The 16,443-nt window shown below is 46.1% G+C and overlaps 8 protein-coding genes across 9 annotated transcripts; 6 read left to right on the top strand and 2 right to left on the bottom strand.

Moving 5' to 3' along the window:
• Positions 1-43: 43 nt before the first annotated feature.
• Positions 44-4,189, bottom strand: LOC6738460 (uncharacterized protein DDB_G0286299). Its single transcript, XM_016171643.3, has 6 exons — positions 3,894-4,189; positions 3,698-3,842; positions 3,580-3,639; positions 1,658-1,711; positions 488-1,518; positions 44-423 (listed from the first exon to the last, which is right to left on the bottom strand). Exons 1-6 carry the CDS (start codon positions 4,092-4,094, stop codon positions 172-174), a joined length of 1,743 nt encoding a protein of 580 aa, XP_016032291.1. The 5' UTR covers positions 4,095-4,189; the 3' UTR covers positions 44-171.
• Positions 1,705-3,574, top strand: LOC6738461. The gene has a single exon (XM_002085232.3). The coding sequence runs from the start codon at positions 1,789-1,791 to the stop codon at positions 3,502-3,504; it is 1,716 nt and encodes a 571-aa protein (XP_002085268.1). The 5' UTR covers positions 1,705-1,788; the 3' UTR covers positions 3,505-3,574.
• A 204-nt stretch (positions 4,190-4,393) lies between the features above and the next one.
• LOC6738458 (ubiquinone biosynthesis protein COQ4 homolog, mitochondrial) lies at positions 4,394-8,940 on the top strand. Of its 2 annotated transcripts, XM_016169341.2 has the most exons (5): positions 4,394-4,489; positions 7,721-7,947; positions 8,007-8,211; positions 8,470-8,693; positions 8,765-8,940. In XM_016169341.2, exons 2-5 carry the CDS (start codon positions 7,727-7,729, stop codon positions 8,919-8,921), a joined length of 807 nt encoding a protein of 268 aa, XP_016032290.1. In that variant the 5' UTR covers positions 4,394-4,489; positions 7,721-7,726; the 3' UTR covers positions 8,922-8,940. The 2 variants fall into 2 exon arrangements, with proteins under 2 accessions (XP_016032290.1, XP_039149749.1); XM_039293815.1 differs by lacking the exon at positions 4,394-4,489 and having other exon boundaries at positions 6,634-7,947.
• On the top strand, positions 4,814-6,490 carry LOC6738459 (UDP-sugar transporter UST74c). The gene has a single exon (XM_002085230.4). It carries the CDS (start codon positions 5,064-5,066, stop codon positions 6,183-6,185), a length of 1,122 nt encoding a protein of 373 aa, XP_002085266.1. The 5' UTR covers positions 4,814-5,063; the 3' UTR covers positions 6,186-6,490.
• A 236-nt stretch (positions 8,941-9,176) lies between the features above and the next one.
• On the top strand, positions 9,177-10,752 carry LOC6738457 (RAB6-interacting golgin). The gene is made up of 3 exons (XM_002085228.4): positions 9,177-9,409; positions 9,494-10,190; positions 10,248-10,752. The coding sequence occupies exons 1-3, from the start codon at positions 9,310-9,312 to the stop codon at positions 10,462-10,464; spliced, it is 1,014 nt and encodes a 337-aa protein (XP_002085264.2). The 5' UTR covers positions 9,177-9,309; the 3' UTR covers positions 10,465-10,752.
• A 115-nt stretch (positions 10,753-10,867) lies between these two features.
• Positions 10,868-11,777, top strand: LOC6738456 (DNA-directed RNA polymerase III subunit RPC7-like). The gene is made up of 3 exons (XM_002085227.4): positions 10,868-11,138; positions 11,208-11,336; positions 11,394-11,777. The coding sequence occupies exons 1-3, from the start codon at positions 10,995-10,997 to the stop codon at positions 11,751-11,753; spliced, it is 633 nt and encodes a 210-aa protein (XP_002085263.1). The 5' UTR covers positions 10,868-10,994; the 3' UTR covers positions 11,754-11,777.
• Positions 11,778-12,682, bottom strand: LOC6738455. The gene is made up of 4 exons (XM_016171642.3): positions 12,544-12,682; positions 12,421-12,482; positions 11,982-12,151; positions 11,778-11,922 (listed from the first exon to the last, which is right to left on the bottom strand). The coding sequence occupies exons 2-4, from the start codon at positions 12,464-12,466 to the stop codon at positions 11,866-11,868; spliced, it is 273 nt and encodes a 90-aa protein (XP_016032289.1). The 5' UTR covers positions 12,467-12,482; positions 12,544-12,682; the 3' UTR covers positions 11,778-11,865.
• Positions 12,683-12,814: 132 nt separating this feature from the next.
• LOC6738453 (exocyst complex component 1) lies at positions 12,815-16,071 on the top strand. The gene is made up of 6 exons (XM_016169342.3): positions 12,815-13,616; positions 13,675-13,902; positions 13,961-14,410; positions 14,473-14,954; positions 15,017-15,524; positions 15,603-16,071. Exons 1-6 carry the CDS (start codon positions 12,963-12,965, stop codon positions 15,948-15,950), a joined length of 2,670 nt encoding a protein of 889 aa, XP_016032288.1. The 5' UTR covers positions 12,815-12,962; the 3' UTR covers positions 15,951-16,071.
• The last annotated feature ends 372 nt before the right edge of the window (positions 16,072-16,443 follow it).

Raw genomic sequence — 16,443 nt, 5'->3', positions numbered from 1 at the left:
GAAAAGACGAATAAGAAATTAAATATCCGCTTAGCACGATATATTCAAATTTTTTGTTGCCTACCGCCCCCGAGGACAGCGGATTTTTATTTGACTTTTTATATGCCATATAAACTAGGGCCGTGCGTCAGTACGCGACTTTTCAATAAATCCCGCCCTTAGCGGCTAAACTTATTTATCCCCCTTGCTACTGTTTGAAGTTTTACGCTGTCGGTGCTGCAGAAGCTCCTGGTATTGCTCTATGGATCCGTCTTCATGCTTGGAAGTAAATGAGACCAGCTTTTCAACCTTGGCCTGCTCCTCCCTGGCGGTGACTTTGCTGCGCTTCGATTTCTTGAGCTTGTCGCGGACGCGTTTTCCCAAACGCGATTCCGCCAGCACTTGGCTGACCTTGGAACTCTTCATGTAGCGTGAACGCCAGGACTGCAAACAAAAGGATTATTCTATTGATAAAAAAGTGAACGTTTTGAGGAGCATTTAAATATACCTCGGAGTCTCCCTGTTGTAGTTTATCGCGTTCGTCCTCGCTTGTGCCCAGGGATATGACATCGTTGTCCAGTTCCTCAAGATCCTGCATCTTCTCCTTTTTCTCGCTCTTAATGCTCACCCAAGATGAATCGTCATCCTTCGTCATTTCCTCAATCATTTCTAGATCCCCACCTATTGAAATGACGTCGTCGTTTTGATCTTCGTCGTCAAGGGCAGTTGGTTCGGCTGCAATCGGCTTCTTTGGCTCTGCAGGGGGATTAGCTGGGTGAGCTTCTTCCGAGGGTTGTTCCTTATCCCCTGTTTTATCTAGCTTATCAGACCTATCCGATTCTTCTGGCTTATTACTTTCCAGTTCTTTCGAAATAACTGCTGCTTCTGACTCGGTTGGCTCTTCTGGATTGTCTGGCTCAACTACCTTGGCAGGCTCTTCGGGTTCATCGCGCACTTCTCCCTCCTCTGGCTCGCTCTCAACGACTGGGGCTGGTGGGTCCGAGTCGACTTGCTTAGTTGTAGTTGTTTCAATCGTCTCCTTTTTGGTGGCCTCATCATCCGTACTGTCGCTGATCAGCAGTGTTTCGGGTTCCGTTTGTATAGTTATCACATCTGGTGAGGCTGAACGTGATTTGGAACGTGGCAGTTTGTTCAAATCGTTAGATGCAACCAATTTTTCAGGTGAAGGAGTAGATGTTGGAGGTTTACGTTCCTTTTCTGGTGACTTTGAAGTCTGCCTATAGTTTCTCTTGATCTTGATTCTTTTCCGGGGCGCTTCCTGCTCCTTGCTACTGCTATCTGGCTGGGAATTAGGTGCTGCTCTAGCTGATTCCTGCGATTTGCGCTTGCCCGAATCCGTCTTTTTAGGGCTGCGTTTTTCCTTTTCCTTTCTCTGTACCTTCTTCACTGGTAGCTCGTCAATATCATCATCCGACTTGACCTCTATTTTGGTGATTGGCTCCATTGCCAGTTGGGAGCGGATGGCCCTGGCACGCGCCTGAAGTTCCAACAGTTCCAGCACGCTCATTTGACCGCCCGCTGTGGGAGAAAAGAATACCTTAGTAACCTTAGCAAATTTGCAGTCAAACGGGCGCACAGTCTCAGATGGCTGTTGTTATCGTACATTCGGTCGATTTCGTTTAGTTTTTATACATTCATTCGTAAAGTTTGTACTCACACTCTTTGTTTTCATTCCCATTATTCGTTTTCTTGGATCTGATCTTCTTCTTGGCTGAAAATCAGACAAGATTGACACAGATTGCATTACAAATTGTGATTAAAGTATAATTAAATTAACTGCACGCCAGGATGCCGATTAACCAGAAAGAGGTAACGCCGCAATTAGACAGTCAGACAGGTGAGGATCAGGGGGAGGAGGAGGAGCAGCCGGACGACGAGAATCGTCTGGAGAAGTTTACGGTGCGTCTTAATGGACAACATGACCTGGAGCAGCGTTTAAAGGATTTTAAAGCGGCATGCGAGGCTCATGAGAAGCACGCCAGACGGCGAAAGCGGAAGCGATACTACCATTTGGGTCTTGTGGCCAAGTTGGTGACGGAAACCACTCACGACGAGCTGCGACGTATGCTGGAAAATGGAACCTACACCTTTCACGTGGATACGGTGGGCAATAAGCCCGATGAACTGACAGCCATTTTGGACACCATGAACATTGCCATTTCGGCGCATTCTGCAGAAAGGGAACTACGTCTGACAACTGGCCTGGCTCTGGAGATTAACGGCGAGTGCTGTCGCGTTGGCAGGCTGCGGAACAACTGCACCGTGATGCTGGCACGAGGTGCAGTGGTCACACTCACCACGGATGAGTCTTACCGCTACAAAGGCTTTAAGGAAATAGTGTACGTGATCAATCTGCGGTGTTATCTCGCCTCCGTTCAGTTGGGCGATATGGTGCTGATCGGACGTGAAGTTAGGGGTAAGGTGGTGAAGACCCTGCGGGAAGCACTAACCGTGATGATCATAGATGCCGGTCTGGTAGCCTCCTACGATTTTATAGAGCTCCCTAGACAGTGTCACGCTCTGGATCCGGACCTATATCCCGATCTGTACATGAAGGACCTTGAGATGGCCGCGTCTTTGAATGCCAACTATGTGGTTCTGCCCAAGATACGATGCAAGAGCTTTCTGCGTGCCGTGCGGCAGACCTTGAACTCTGATTTCAACCTAAAGTTAATCGGAATGATAGATTTCGAGTATGTGCGGAGCAACATGCTTGATTTGCTAGGCATCATAAAGCTGGTGGACTACATTTGGATACCGGACATGTTCAACGTAAACTGTTGCGTATATAACTACATAATGGAGGACGTGCTTCCCATTTCGCAGTGCCAGAAGAAGCCAGTAATTGGCACGGTTCCGCTGGAGCGTTGCAGCGATTTTAAGCGATTTGAGTTGCACGATTTCCTGTGGAAGGTCGACGCTATTCACATCCAAAAAAGTCCATGGTGCAACAAATATCCGCTGATAGTCAAAAAGCTGATGCCCATAAAAGATTATCGTGTTGGCGCGGTCCAGAATAAGATGGTACTGAAGAGCATCCTAACCTCATATCAGACCATAGTGAATTTTATAATCCGCACAATTAGCTCAATTGAGTGTCAAGCCATATTTTTGTTCACCACTTGCGAGACCGCCAGCGTGGCCCTTTCGCGCATTGAGATCTATTGCCCAGTATATGTGATGGTGCCGCTGGAGGAGACAGATGATGCGGAAACCATTACCTGCAAGGTGGAGCTCGCTCGTGCGCTTCATTTGCGCCGTAACATGCACCCGGTTCTTTACACTAAGGATCTTAACGAGTGCAGCTACAGTCCTATTGAGTTTGGAGTGGACTTTATGAGGAAGAAGGGCTGCTTGGAGGTTGGAGACTTTGTAGTTACCCTGGAGGTGGGCAAAGAGGATAAGGATAACGTGGTCATCGGAATAGGAGAGGATATTTGCATCCTGCGCGCATTCTACGTGTCGCCACTATTTGCCTGTGAGAAGTTTAAGTACGGTGGATAACTTTACGGCGTGCAGTTGTGCAGATTACACAGATAATTAACTCTAAATTAAATGTATCTCATGCCAAAAACTCACTCTTTCGGGATTCCTGACCGATGTCGCTGTCGGAGGATATCTCCTCTAGCGAGATGTGTTCTGAAATGAGACTTTAATGAATGGTGGGTTTATAGGGCAAGAAAGTGATTCAACCTACCTTCTTTGTGCTCCACATCGGAGTCTTCGGAGCTTTCAGTGTCTGTGGGACATTTGGTGTTTTCTATTATGGATTTTAGGCGCTTCGTAGACAAGCAGAGTAACTCCTCCAGACAAAGTTCCTCGATTTCGTCTAGTGGCGTTTTCTGCGTAAAAGTATTGATTAATTGCATTTTATATGAAGAACTTAAACACACCTTTAGAAACTCTGGAGCTAGGTTCAAAATAGTTTTCGGTTTTAAGGTCCCAAAAATCTGTTTCACCAGTTCCAGGCGGTCGTCTATGTAATGGGACATGGGATGCAGCTTCCGGTCCTCCTCCATTTTCTCCTTTTTAATGCTAATGGGCTTGGGGATTTGGTCGCCCTTGCTGGACTTTTTCGCCTTTAAGCCACTCATTTTATCCAATTTGTTGTTAAAATAAAAACCAAACAATTTCGGTCTTTCGGGCAGCGTTGCCACTACTATTTATATGCCTTGTGCACAGTGGGACGAAGGCAACAATTTTGTGGGATTAATGAGGATGGCTTTATATTAATATTCAAAACAAAGACAAAAACGCGCATTATTATGAAAATTTATACAATAAAAATTACTTCATATACTAGGGAATGGCACATAGAATCAATAATTGAAAATATTAATTTTGTTCTTGTTACTCAACAACATTGCCTTTCGGACTATGTTAGCCACTGTGCGCTGTTGTTAACAGTGTTATTGTTTTTCATACAGAACAGCTGATTATCAAGCGGTGTAGGTTGAATTAATTTGTGGAGTGTCTTAAAATTTATACGGTAAGTTTATTTATTAATTGGACTTGTAATCCATCAGTATAAAAGTGTTTACAATCAGCGGTTATAGCAATTTCATATAAACGAATAGTTTCTTGTCGTAGACATCTTGTGAAATCAGTTAGTGAGCTGTTACGTGAGGAAATCGTACATATGACAGAAGTTTAGTGTTTGGCTCTAATTAGTAGGGATATGTTTCTAGTGTAAGATACAATTAAATACATTATTGCAATATATATTTTGCACATCCTATATTCTTTTTCATTGACATGCCGCTAGAAAAGTAACAGGAGCTGTTAAGTAACAGTGTGGCACATTTAGGGTATTTCGTTTGCGTAGCTTGTTTTGACAACTCTGCTGCTGCCACACTGAACATATGTTCCGGGAAGAATGGCTGCGATTTCGCGTCGGTAAAAATAGCAAATACTCGTTAATGTGCTGTGGGAACGCTTCCTCCCCGGCCCCAAAGTGGCCCCGAAAAAAGTGAGCAAATGTGCGCGCCGCAAGATAGTCGCCGCCGAACGAACGATAGTGACGAAAGTGATTTAATTCAACTACCAGCACTCCCGCAAATACGATGAGTATGTCGCGCGGCGGCAACACTACACTGGACTTGCAGCCGCTCCTGGCGGAGAGCGATGTCGGAAACAGGGAGCAGGAGGAGAAGATGGGCGGATCGGCGGATCGGGCATCGCTGCTCAATGGATCCGGTTCGAAGGAGTTGAGCCACCGGGAACGCGAGGACTCGGCGTTGTTCGTCAAGAAGATCGGGAGCGCCTTGTTCTATGGCTTGTCCTCCTTCATGATTACGGTGGTAAACAAGACGGTGCTGACCTCCTACCACTTCCCCTCGTTCCTGTTCCTCAGCCTCGGCCAACTTACTGCTAGCATTGTGGTCCTGGGCATGGGCAAGCGGCTGAAATTGGTGAACTTTCCCCCTCTGCAGAGGAATACCTTCGCCAAGATCTTTCCGCTGCCACTGATATTTCTGGGAAACATGATGTTTGGACTGGGTGGCACAAAGACCCTGAGTCTGCCCATGTTCGCGGCCCTACGACGCTTCTCCATCCTGATGACTATGCTGCTGGAGCTCAAGATCCTCGGACTGCGACCTTCAAATGCGGTTCAGGTCAGCGTGTACGCAATGATCGGTGGGGCGCTACTGGCCGCCTCTGATGATCTGTCCTTCAACATGAGGGGCTACATCTATGTGATGATCACTAACGCCTTGACCGCCTCGAATGGCGTGTATGTGAAGAAAAAACTTGACACCTCGGAGATCGGAAAGTACGGCCTGATGTACTACAACTCGCTGTTTATGTTTCTGCCTGCCCTGGCTCTCAACTATGTTACAGGGGATCTGGATCAGGCGCTGAACTTTGGACAATGGAATGACTCAGTGTTTGTGCTGCAGTTCCTGCTCAGTTGCGTTATGGGTTTCATCCTATCGTACAGCACCATCCTGTGCACGCAGTTCAACTCGGCGCTGACCACCACCATTGTGGGCTGCCTGAAAAACATCTGCGTAACATATCTGGGCATGTTCATTGGCGGCGACTACGTCTTCTCGTGGCTCAACTGTATTGGGATCAACATCAGCGTGCTGGCTAGTCTACTCTACACGTACGTCACTTTTCGGCGGAAGCGGGCGCCCGATAAGCAGGACCACTTACCCAGCACCCGCGGCGAGAATGTCTAGCTTCGTCTTAGCTTAAACTCAAGCCAAAGCCATACGATATGTTTAGTGTATTCCGTACTGCGTACTTCAGTTGCGATCTGCGATTCGCGACAACGTTCGTATTCGATTTCCTACAACCACACAGCGCATCGTCTCTGTACATATACCTAGCTATGTTTCTTAAAGAGTGTAATTTAGCAATTATATAATTTTAATCACTTTGTACATTTGTCTGCATGCAACTGTTTCCTGCATCAAAAGTGTCATAAGAAATAGAAATACACAGACTTCCACTCGTCCTCCTACGGAGTGGGTGGGCCAGATAACCAATTGTGTTCCGTCTTGTTCCATTTTGGGTCATTATTGATAAGATTGCCTGCTCCGATAAGGCAAGCAACTTGGACGTTGCAAATTAAGCAGACATCTTGCTCTCTCACATGTGCTTTTCTAATTACTTTTTTGTGTAAAATAAGTAATGTATGGAACTACGTTGTGGGATTTGCCAATTACTTGTGCTTAATCGGTTGTTTATCTATTCTGGGCAAACACGTTGGCGGCGCCTCGAGATTGCTACAAAACAAAGTACTGCAGTGCCGGACAATCCAGCAGCGTCATCACTCAACATCACTATATAGAACGCCTTTGATAGATTACTCGATTTCTGTTTACTCTTTATCAAATTTTTGGGTTTTTATGTTGAATAAAAAAAAACAACAATATTATCAGACAATAACGTGATTGCGAGTGGTAATAGTATTATTCAGATTAGCACGCCTTCCGATTTTCGGGCTGTGTTATTTTCCGTTTCATTTTATAATTGCCTCAAAAGACTTTTGTTTAGATTGGAGTGCTGAAGAATCTTTTTCATTCTCTGAAAAGTAAATAAATTTGCGCAGCTGAAACTGTTTAGTTTTAGCGTAATATGTATGTATGCTTTAAGATGGTTATCTATTTTCCTAGAATTGGATTTTAGTTCGTAACTGCCCAGTTCCTTATCAAAAGATGAAGCTTTAAATAACCCACAGAGATGTTTCGTATTGCTGTTTAGCTGTTGCTAAACTTAACTTATCTTTTGAATAGTGAATACCCATTTATCCAAAGAAACAACAATGACGACATTGAATCGGGCATAAAGCCGCAGAATGAGGTGCCAGTGCCCCGGCAGCACTTTGTTTGGGTTATTTTGGGAGCCCGCAATATTGATGGGCGGTGGTGAAGTGAGGGATTCGGAGTGGGGACAGGTAATGAGGAAGCCGAAACAGGTTTGCACAGACTTAGCCGTGCGGTGAGGTAAATTGTTAGTCAGCATCAGCCCCGTCCGCGTACCCACATTATGGACAAATTGTTTGCTCATATTCGCCGCTATTGAAAGTGGGCACGTACATACGTACGTATGGCTCGAGAGACCAGCTTTAACCGAAGACAGGTAGTCAGGGTCATGTTTGTGTGCGATGCTGATGATCATGATAATAATAATAATGATGATGATGCCGACGATCGTGCTGATAAGGTCACCGCCGGGTGCACCTCCCCATATCTCCTCTATGAATCCACAGATCATCATGATGCAACGCTGTTTGCGTCTCCAAAAGCCGCTGGCCCTGCGGCGAGGCCTTCACTTGGCCCAAGTTAATAGCCAAGCGGTGGCCACAGAAGCACCCGAGGCGGAGCCTCTGGATGCCTTCGAGCGTCAGTACCTCAAGGAGCGAATCGAGATATCGCCTTTCCAGCGGCTGTTCCTGGGGACCGGATCCTCCATTGCTGCGCTCTTGAATCCAAGGCGGTAGGGCATCTGATTAAATTGAAAAAAACCTCCTAAAACTCTTTTTTACTATTATGAAGACATGACATGATCGCCTGTTTGGGTGAGACGACTGGAGAGGATGCTCTATGGACTATTTTGGACACCATGCAGGCCAGCGAGGAGGGTCAGCGCATCATGGCTGATAAGCCGCGCATCCACACCAGCACCATTGACTTCAAGTACCTGGAAACTTTGCCACCGGATACCTTTGGAGCCGCTTACGTAAAGTTTCTGAAAGATAATGTAAGTAGCTCAAATAAACCGGTAGGAACAAAACTTAGTAACCATAACACGTACGAAAATCTGGTTCAAAGACATTCCTAAGAGAATTTGGACAGTGAATGTCATGGCAGTAGGTCGAATTTGAAGTTGGTAACTAGCAATTGAAAATATTAAAAATTATTGTCTCATATATTGCATATAAAAGAAATATTTAGATAGATGGTATAATAATTGCTTCTGTCCATCGATTTAAGTATAATTTTGGTAATTAACTTTCAGCAAGTCACGCCGGACAGTCGCATGGCCGTGCGGTTTCTGGAGGACCCGAAGTTGGCCTACTTGATGACGCGGTATCGCGAATGCCACGACCTGATCCACACGGTGCTGGACATGCCCACTAATATGCTGGGCGAGGTGGCCGTCAAGTGGGTGGAGGCTCTGAACACGGGCCTGCCCATGTGCTACGGTGGTGCGGTGTTCGGAGCAGTTCGCCTACGTCCCAAGTGAGTTCAGTGAACTGGGCTCTCTAATTATACCTCCATTCACGCGTTTGTTTATTTTCTCGTCTACTTAGGCAGCGGCGTGCGTACTTGAAGCATTACTTGCCGTGGGCCCTGGAGAACGGCAAGCGGGCCAAGCCCTTGATGCCCGTCTATTGGGAGAAGCGCTGGGAGCAGAACATCCACGAGCTGCGCTCCGAATTGGGCATTACTGTGCTGAATAAAGCTTGATAAGACTATTTATTTTTAAGCCCGTTTTTAAATTTTTGAACTTATCGATTGCGGCTATAGCGATCGTAGCATTGTGATCTGGCAACGTCGTGTAAGGTCGAACTGATTCTGGATGTTTCCACTTACCAATATAACTATTATTTGATTATGGCAATAAATAGGAAGCTGATGCCATTTGCCGAAATAATTTAAAGAACGAAAACAAAAACTATTTATTTTTTTATGTTGGAATTTGAGCACAGTGAGAACAGTGCATCTCCGCGAATGATCGCATCGAAACCTAACCCGATGTGGCAACTCTCCTCGCTCTGTTTGCATTTGCTGATGTGTTGTTTTGTTTTTCGGTCGATCGTCTTCTTAATGGCTAATTATCCCTAATTTAATCACCATGACTGAGAAATTCAATGGTTTCAGCCACGACGAGATCCTCAAGATAACGGGAGTGAAGGAGGGCGGTGTGGGCAAAAGGCCTGCGAGTCTGGAAGCAGGTTAGATCACTGAGCATGAACCCCAAAGCATGTAAACAATTATCTGTTTATAATAAAAACCTTTGCCCATGTGTGCGTGAGCAGCGAAGCAGGCGCTCCGGAATCAACCCGGCATTCGGCGTATGCCCGATAAGATTTTCCGGCAAGCGGATCAGTTACGGAAGCAACAGTTGCAGCAACCACAGCAACCCATACAAAAACCGGATGTGGCGAAGAAGACTAAATCGGGAACGATGACTCCCACGGAAAAGCCACCGGCTCCCACTCCAGCGGCGGAGGATGACGTAGCGAATGGGTCGCTGAATTTGGACCGCCCACTCTCCGATTCATTAATAGAGGCACTCTACCATGGAACTGCTACAGCTAGAGATAAGCAACCGCCCGCCACGTATGCAGATGCTGAAACAACGTCCACCGACGACAGTTCGATTCTGAAGATCAGCGGCGGTGACAGCCAGACTAGCTCCACCGATGATGGCAGCATCCTGCCGAGTACAGAGGACACCTCGTCGCGGGAGCGCCTCAACACAGACTCACCTTTCAAGGGCATATCCCTGAAGGACTTCGAACAGCATCGTCGCATGATCGAGGAGCAGAACAAGCAGAAGAAGCAAATGCTCTACCAGGCCATCGAGCAGCACACGCAGAAGACGGCGGCGGAGTCGCGAAAGATCGAGGAGATCCGCCACGAGCTGTCCAAGCTGGAAAGTGATCTGGCCGTGGACGTAGCCCTGCTAAGGAAGCAGATCGACAATGCCTGCATACATTTTGCCAATGTAGAGTGAGTGGCGAAGCCAAATACTTGTGTGTTTTCCTTATTAATATTTTTGTTCCACAGAAAACAATACGTTAAGATCGAGGCTCAGTTCTTGCGGGCCAAGATAGAGCTGCATAATGCATCCGAAAAAAAGGAGCTGCTCACCGAGCATCTGTGCACAGTAATTGCCCACAACGAGGACCGCAAAGCGCAGAAGCTCACTGAATTGATGCAGAAAGTGGGTCTGTCGCCAACCGAGGATTGCCAACCGATTGATTTAACTCCACAAAGCCCCTAAGCGCAAATGTAAATTCAACTTCAAAGCATCTTTAATTCGAATATTCGGCTTTGTTCGCTTAAGCTGACCATAAATTTCAATTCGTTGCTCCCTTAAATATTATATTTTTTAAATTGGAAAGATATGTATGTAAATTATGTTCCGTCGGCTATATTGTATGGGAATCGTAAACATAAAACACGCCTGAAATATGTGGAATGCGCTCTAATATTAGCATGTAATTAATGTTCATAGCATAAGTGATGAAGTGCAAATTGCAAATAAAATATGTATATGTTATGTGTAAAATTAAATTGTAATTATATTTTGGGACACTGAAACTGAGTAGTTGGAACTAAAATTTTAATAAAAATAAGGGTATTAAAAAGCGAACATTGTTCACTTGTGTTATTGTTTGGCTTTGACTAGGTGGCAACACCGTTAAATGCGGCAACAGCTGATCGTTTTAAGAGTGAAATAAACGTGCAAGCTAAACAATACAATCGGAAATAAGTGTTTCTAATCAGATAAAAAGAAATTTAAAATTCATAATGGCAGGCCGCGGAAGGGGCGGCAAGACAGGCACCCTCACGGCGGAGCAAATGGCCATGCTGGGATGCACAAAGGATATGCCGGTGCAGACGGCGCCGCCACCTACATTTCCGCCAGTTTTGAACAGACCCACTACCCTAGAAGTGGGTATAAATGCATTTACTTTAGTTAATAAAACATTGATTAACTTTTTACCTATTTTACTCCGATAGACAACCGCCACACAGAACTATCAGCTTCTATGGAAGGAGGACTTTCTGAACCGAATGCGAGATTCCCCCTATTACATGATCTCCGCCAGTCGGGACGCTAAAAACTTTGATCACAAGGACTGGCGAGAAGTAATAATACTGGCTATTTTAAATTAGCTGCTTATAACCGTGCTTTTACCCCCCCAGAAAGCTATGGAGCGCATGAAGCTCACAGCACAACCCGATTTTAACTACAAAGCCATGCCCCAGGAGCTAAACATCTCCAGTAGAAAACGTCGTGGAGCAGATGCAAGGCCGAAGCTGCTGGCCAAGAAGACAAACATCGAGGACAGACTGAAGGTTCTGGAGCAGAAGGAACTGAAGTCAGGCGGCGGTGAGCAGGATGAGAACAAACAAGAGTCCGATTCCGAACAGGAGGAGGAAGATCCTGAGGCGGCGATGGATGATGAGATGGACGAGGACAACGACTACGGTGCAACGTACTTCGATAATGGAGAAGCCTTCAATGATGAGGACGACAACTTGGACGATGGTCCCGTATACTGAGACAAATAAAACCATCGAACTGAATACTTTCGGATCTGTGATTTACTATGTCGCCACTTTAAGCTTATTTAACACAAATGTTGGATTAATTTACACATAAGGGAACGCTGGTTTAGTCCAGGCTCTTGGGTGCGTAGTAGTTGAAGTGGATGACACCAGAAGATTTCACCTGCAAAGCGTATTTTAATTAGATCGATATGGGATGGAAGGAATATGGCAGCCACTTACGAATCCAATAGTGCCGGCCAGGACGAGAATGCCAGTGATGAGCGCGGCATTGTACTTGGCGTTCTTCTGGCTGTGCTGCTCCTTCCAGTCTCCAGCGGGCACGGGCAGATCGTTCATGGTGGAGTGGGGACCATGGCCACCGTGGTAAGCGGCACGCGACAAAGCGCCAGCTGAAATTAAAGATCAAGAAATAATATTTAAGTGAATTTTTTTTAAAAAGGGGTAATCCGAACGGAATGCAACTTGGGCAATGATCTCATCCAAGTTTCTTCCGATATTTGTTTGGCTAATTCTGATAATATCCATGTCTATTCTGAAGATTGGTGGGTGAACCATTCCTCCGCAGTTCCTTAAAGATTCTCCCTTTGCTTATCCACATTATGTAATTTTTAAGGTTAGCAGTTTTGCTGAAAATGGGTGTTGGGCCACTCCAACTCACCGTTCTTGAGCAGAAGCCCCTGCTTGACAATGTGCTTAACCAACATGATTGCTCGAAAGTAGCTGGAAATGGGTAAATATGGGTTTATTTTCACTGCCAAATTTTTTTCGCATTATAACTCACCCGAAGATTACCTTGTGTTGAACAGTGTGACCGTCGTGTTGCTATAGAATAATATCTACCCAACAGTTGGAGATGAGATCACGAGCTGCTTACTTGTTATTACCTACGATGCGATGAAGCCCTCAATATACGTATCATACAGAAATGTTTAAAAACCATTATGATTTAATACATTTTAATTGGTTTCTGTAGTCTTAACATATTTTTACTATGTGATTTTTAACCACGTAAACAACACTCACGCAATGCGCTCATCCCCAACCGATAGTCTGTAAACGCCTCTGCAGAAGCGCTGTTAAATCAGCTGTTGGTGCGGAGGCGTTCTCCGATTGCTAATTGCAAGTGCAAACAATTGGCCAGTTGTTGATTCTTGAAAGGACTTTTTTCCAGACCAGTGCCTCCCAAAGACATTCCCAGCCATGCTGTCCATTGGCGCCATGGCCAATATCAAGCACACGCTGCAGAAGGAGCTCTTCCTGGCCTCCGGCGAACGCCTCCTTTCTGTGGTGACGGTGGTCAAGAAGAAGGACAAGAAGCCGTGCTACCTTTGCGTGGTCACCACGGCGCCACCGGTCCCTGTGGTCACTTTGTGCCTCATCAAACAGTCGGAGCAGCGCGAGGGCGAGTACAAGCGCAAGCGGAGCTGGCAGCTGGACGAGATTAAGTGGGTTGACGGCCGGAACGAGCAGTTCGAGACTCATGAGTTCGATCTGCAGTTGGAAAAGCAGTACAAATGGTACGCCCTTAACCCTCACGAGCGCCAAAACTTTCTGGCCGTGCTCAATCGCCAAATCCAAAAAAGTGTGCGTGGCCAGCGGGCGGAGTTCCGGAATGTGCCCGCAGCCTGGCTGTCAGAGAAGTCACCGGAAAAAGTGGCATTGGGCAGAGCGGCCCAGAAGACGCAACACACGGACGACGAGGAGGACGAAGAGGAGGAGGCCCAGGAGTTTACCGCTCTGACGGACAAAGAGGCCAACGAGCTGGGCAAACTTTTCTCCGAGTGCGACTTCGCCATCAAAGACGCTGAGCAGTTCATAGAGCAGCTGTCCCGGGAGCTCCACGATTTGGATGGGGTGAGTAAATTGGGCTTGTCCAGCCTGTATACATTACTCATACTTTCTTATTTCGCAGGCCAATATGCAAAGTGTACTTGCCTCGGAACAGAAGGTTCTGAAAATGATGGAACACATCGACAACGCTATCTCCGAGGCGGATAAGTTTGAGAATCGTCTAGACAGCTACGAAGACATTCTGGGGCATGTCAAGGAAACCATGGAGAAAATTGGAGGCAAAAATGCCATGATCGAGATTGCCAACAATAACAATATCAAGCTAATGAAGGAGCTCAACAAAGTCATAGTGCGTATTCTTAGTTTACCCAATTTTATAGTGTTTAATAATTTTGCTACATTAATAGAGTCAACTGGACCTGCCGCACAGCCAGCAGCAGGCTCTGGATGAACCCGATTTAAAGACCGCCAATGGACGCAAAGCAGCCATTGCAGCTGCTCAGTGCCTGCAACAGGCCATGAACAGTGATATCGATCCCGCTCTGCTGCGTTTGGAGGCGGTGCAGGACCAACGCAAGCGCTTTGAAAAGTGGAAACAAAAGTTCTCGGCCACGGTCAGTCGGTTTATGAACAACCTATTCATCCACCTGGGCAATGAAATAGGAGACATGCAGGTGACCAGCACCGAACTTACGCTGCCTAACCATTCCAACGTTCATCGGGAACTCACGCCTTATACTGAGCTGATGCACTGGACAAAAGCCATGGATCGGAAGACCTACGATGGTCTAATGCGTGTGTACACAGCATCGCTGAGCAAGATCTATGACAGGGATGTGAGGAACTTCTTCAATTTGGTAAGATATGAACATGGAAATGTAATAGATTGTAATCTAAGCTAATCTCGACCACCGTATAGGCTAAAATTCAGGTGACGGAGAAGCTTCGGAATTCTCGGGAGGATCTGGACATGTCTACGTCTTCTAGAAAGTCTGCAGTTTCCACCATACCTTATGGTACACTGGGAATCAACAGGGATCAGTGGGGCCCTGGTGTGGAGACAGCGGATCGAATTCGTTTTGATGCACTGTTGGAAAAGGTTCTAGCTGAGCTGGAACCCATAGCCCTGCAGGAACAGCTGTTCTGCATCAACTTTTTCCAGATGGACGTGATCAGTCCAACGACGAAGAACACACAGACTACGTTGGAAATGGAGAAGGCGGTGGATATGACGCAGTCCATCATAGCAGGAGCGGTTTCACCATCAGCCGATGGTGTCCCGCAAAAGCGGATTGACCGTCAGATCAACGAGGATGTGCGCAAACTGATGATGGGTCTTTTCGGATGCCTAGAACCAGAGCTGGTTAGCTTCATCCAGAGCTTTGAGCGTGTAGACAGCTTGTAAGTTATCAATATAGTGATGGAATCTAAGCAGGATTAATCGACAAATTTATTTTACGTAGCTACTCCCTGTACGTTTTTGTGCGACTTACGCAGCACGTCATGTCCGCCCAGGACACACATTCCTTTCTCAGCATGACCTTCGCTTCCGCCTTGGTGCAGGTGAAGCGAAGCTTCGACCGCTTTATGCAGAACCAACTACTGTCTATCCGGGAGGCAAAGTTGCACAAACGATCGAAGGCCATTCTGCCGTATGTGGAAAACTTTGAAAACTTTGCCCAAACTGCAGAGGGCATATTTCGCAAATCAGATCGCCGCACGGACATGGAGAAGTGGTACTTGCAGCTGGTGAATGCCATATTTGAGGGCATTCAACTGCATTCGCAGGAGCATCCCAAGACACCAGTTCAGGTAGTGCGCATGGAGAACTACCACCACATGTACGCTTTGCTAGCGCAGCTTAAGGTTCCTGGTCTGGATGCCCTGAAAAAGGAGGCCAAGAAGTGTTACAACGATGCGCTAAAAGCGTATGTGACTCAGTACTTCGGCCGGCCGCTGGAGAAACTGAATGTAAGCCAAAGTCAATGACCTTCCAGAAGAAAAGATAAGTGAATATCAATCTCATAAATTTCCATTCTGCCTTTGCAGCAATTCTTCGAAGGCGTGCAACTTAAGGTGGCCCAGGGAGTAAAGGAAACGGAGATCAGCTACCAGATGGCCTTCTCCAAGCAGGAACTCCGCAAGGTGATCGCTCAGTATCCTGCGCGAGAGGTGAAGAAAGGACTGGAGAACCTCTACAAGAAGGTGGAAAAACACCTGAGCGAGGAGGAGAACCTACTGCAGGTGGTATGGCACGCCATGCAGGAGGAGTTCATTGCCCAGTATAACTACCTGGAGGAGCGCATCCAGAAGTGCTACGCCGGCGCCATGATCAACCTGGAGTTCAACATTCAGGACATACTCGCCTTCTTCTCGGACATAGCGCGCTCCCACTGATCTAGGGATTGGAATCTGAAAGTCAGGGAGCGGTTCAACCGGGTTTTATTTTTAAGTGCAATAGTATTTAAAGCGCTGTTTCTGCTGATTGCAAAATATATGGCGCGTATATTTAAACAGATGTGGATCTGCGAAAGTTCAAAACGTTCAAAAGAGAGGGACGCGTAAAGAAATATCAACGAGACTAACTCGAAGAGTAGGCCTTTAAGGGAACTTTTCAACAGCTAGCCATTGAAGTTGATTATTGTATAAGTTCTAAGCTAAAATTACATAGCCAATACTCAACTTTTGTCCAAGAATGCGAGTAAACTAAATTATATATATAAATATTTAGAATTTGTAGAGATCTTACTGATGACTTGATCTTTTATACGTCAGCCTTTTAAAATCACAGATAGAAGTTTGTCTTTTTGTTTCAAAGTTTTATAGTATAACTCTAATTTAAAAAGCTATACTCCAGATATTTTCAGCTGATCGTAAAATATATACCGCG

Source organism: Drosophila simulans, chromosome 3L (assembly GCF_016746395.2).
Source record: "Drosophila simulans strain w501 chromosome 3L, Prin_Dsim_3.1, whole genome shotgun sequence".
NCBI classification, from domain to species: domain Eukaryota; kingdom Metazoa; phylum Arthropoda; class Insecta; order Diptera; family Drosophilidae; genus Drosophila; species Drosophila simulans.
The sequence above is the reverse complement of the archived record's forward strand: the minus strand, read 5'-3'. Positions and strand labels throughout refer to the sequence as shown.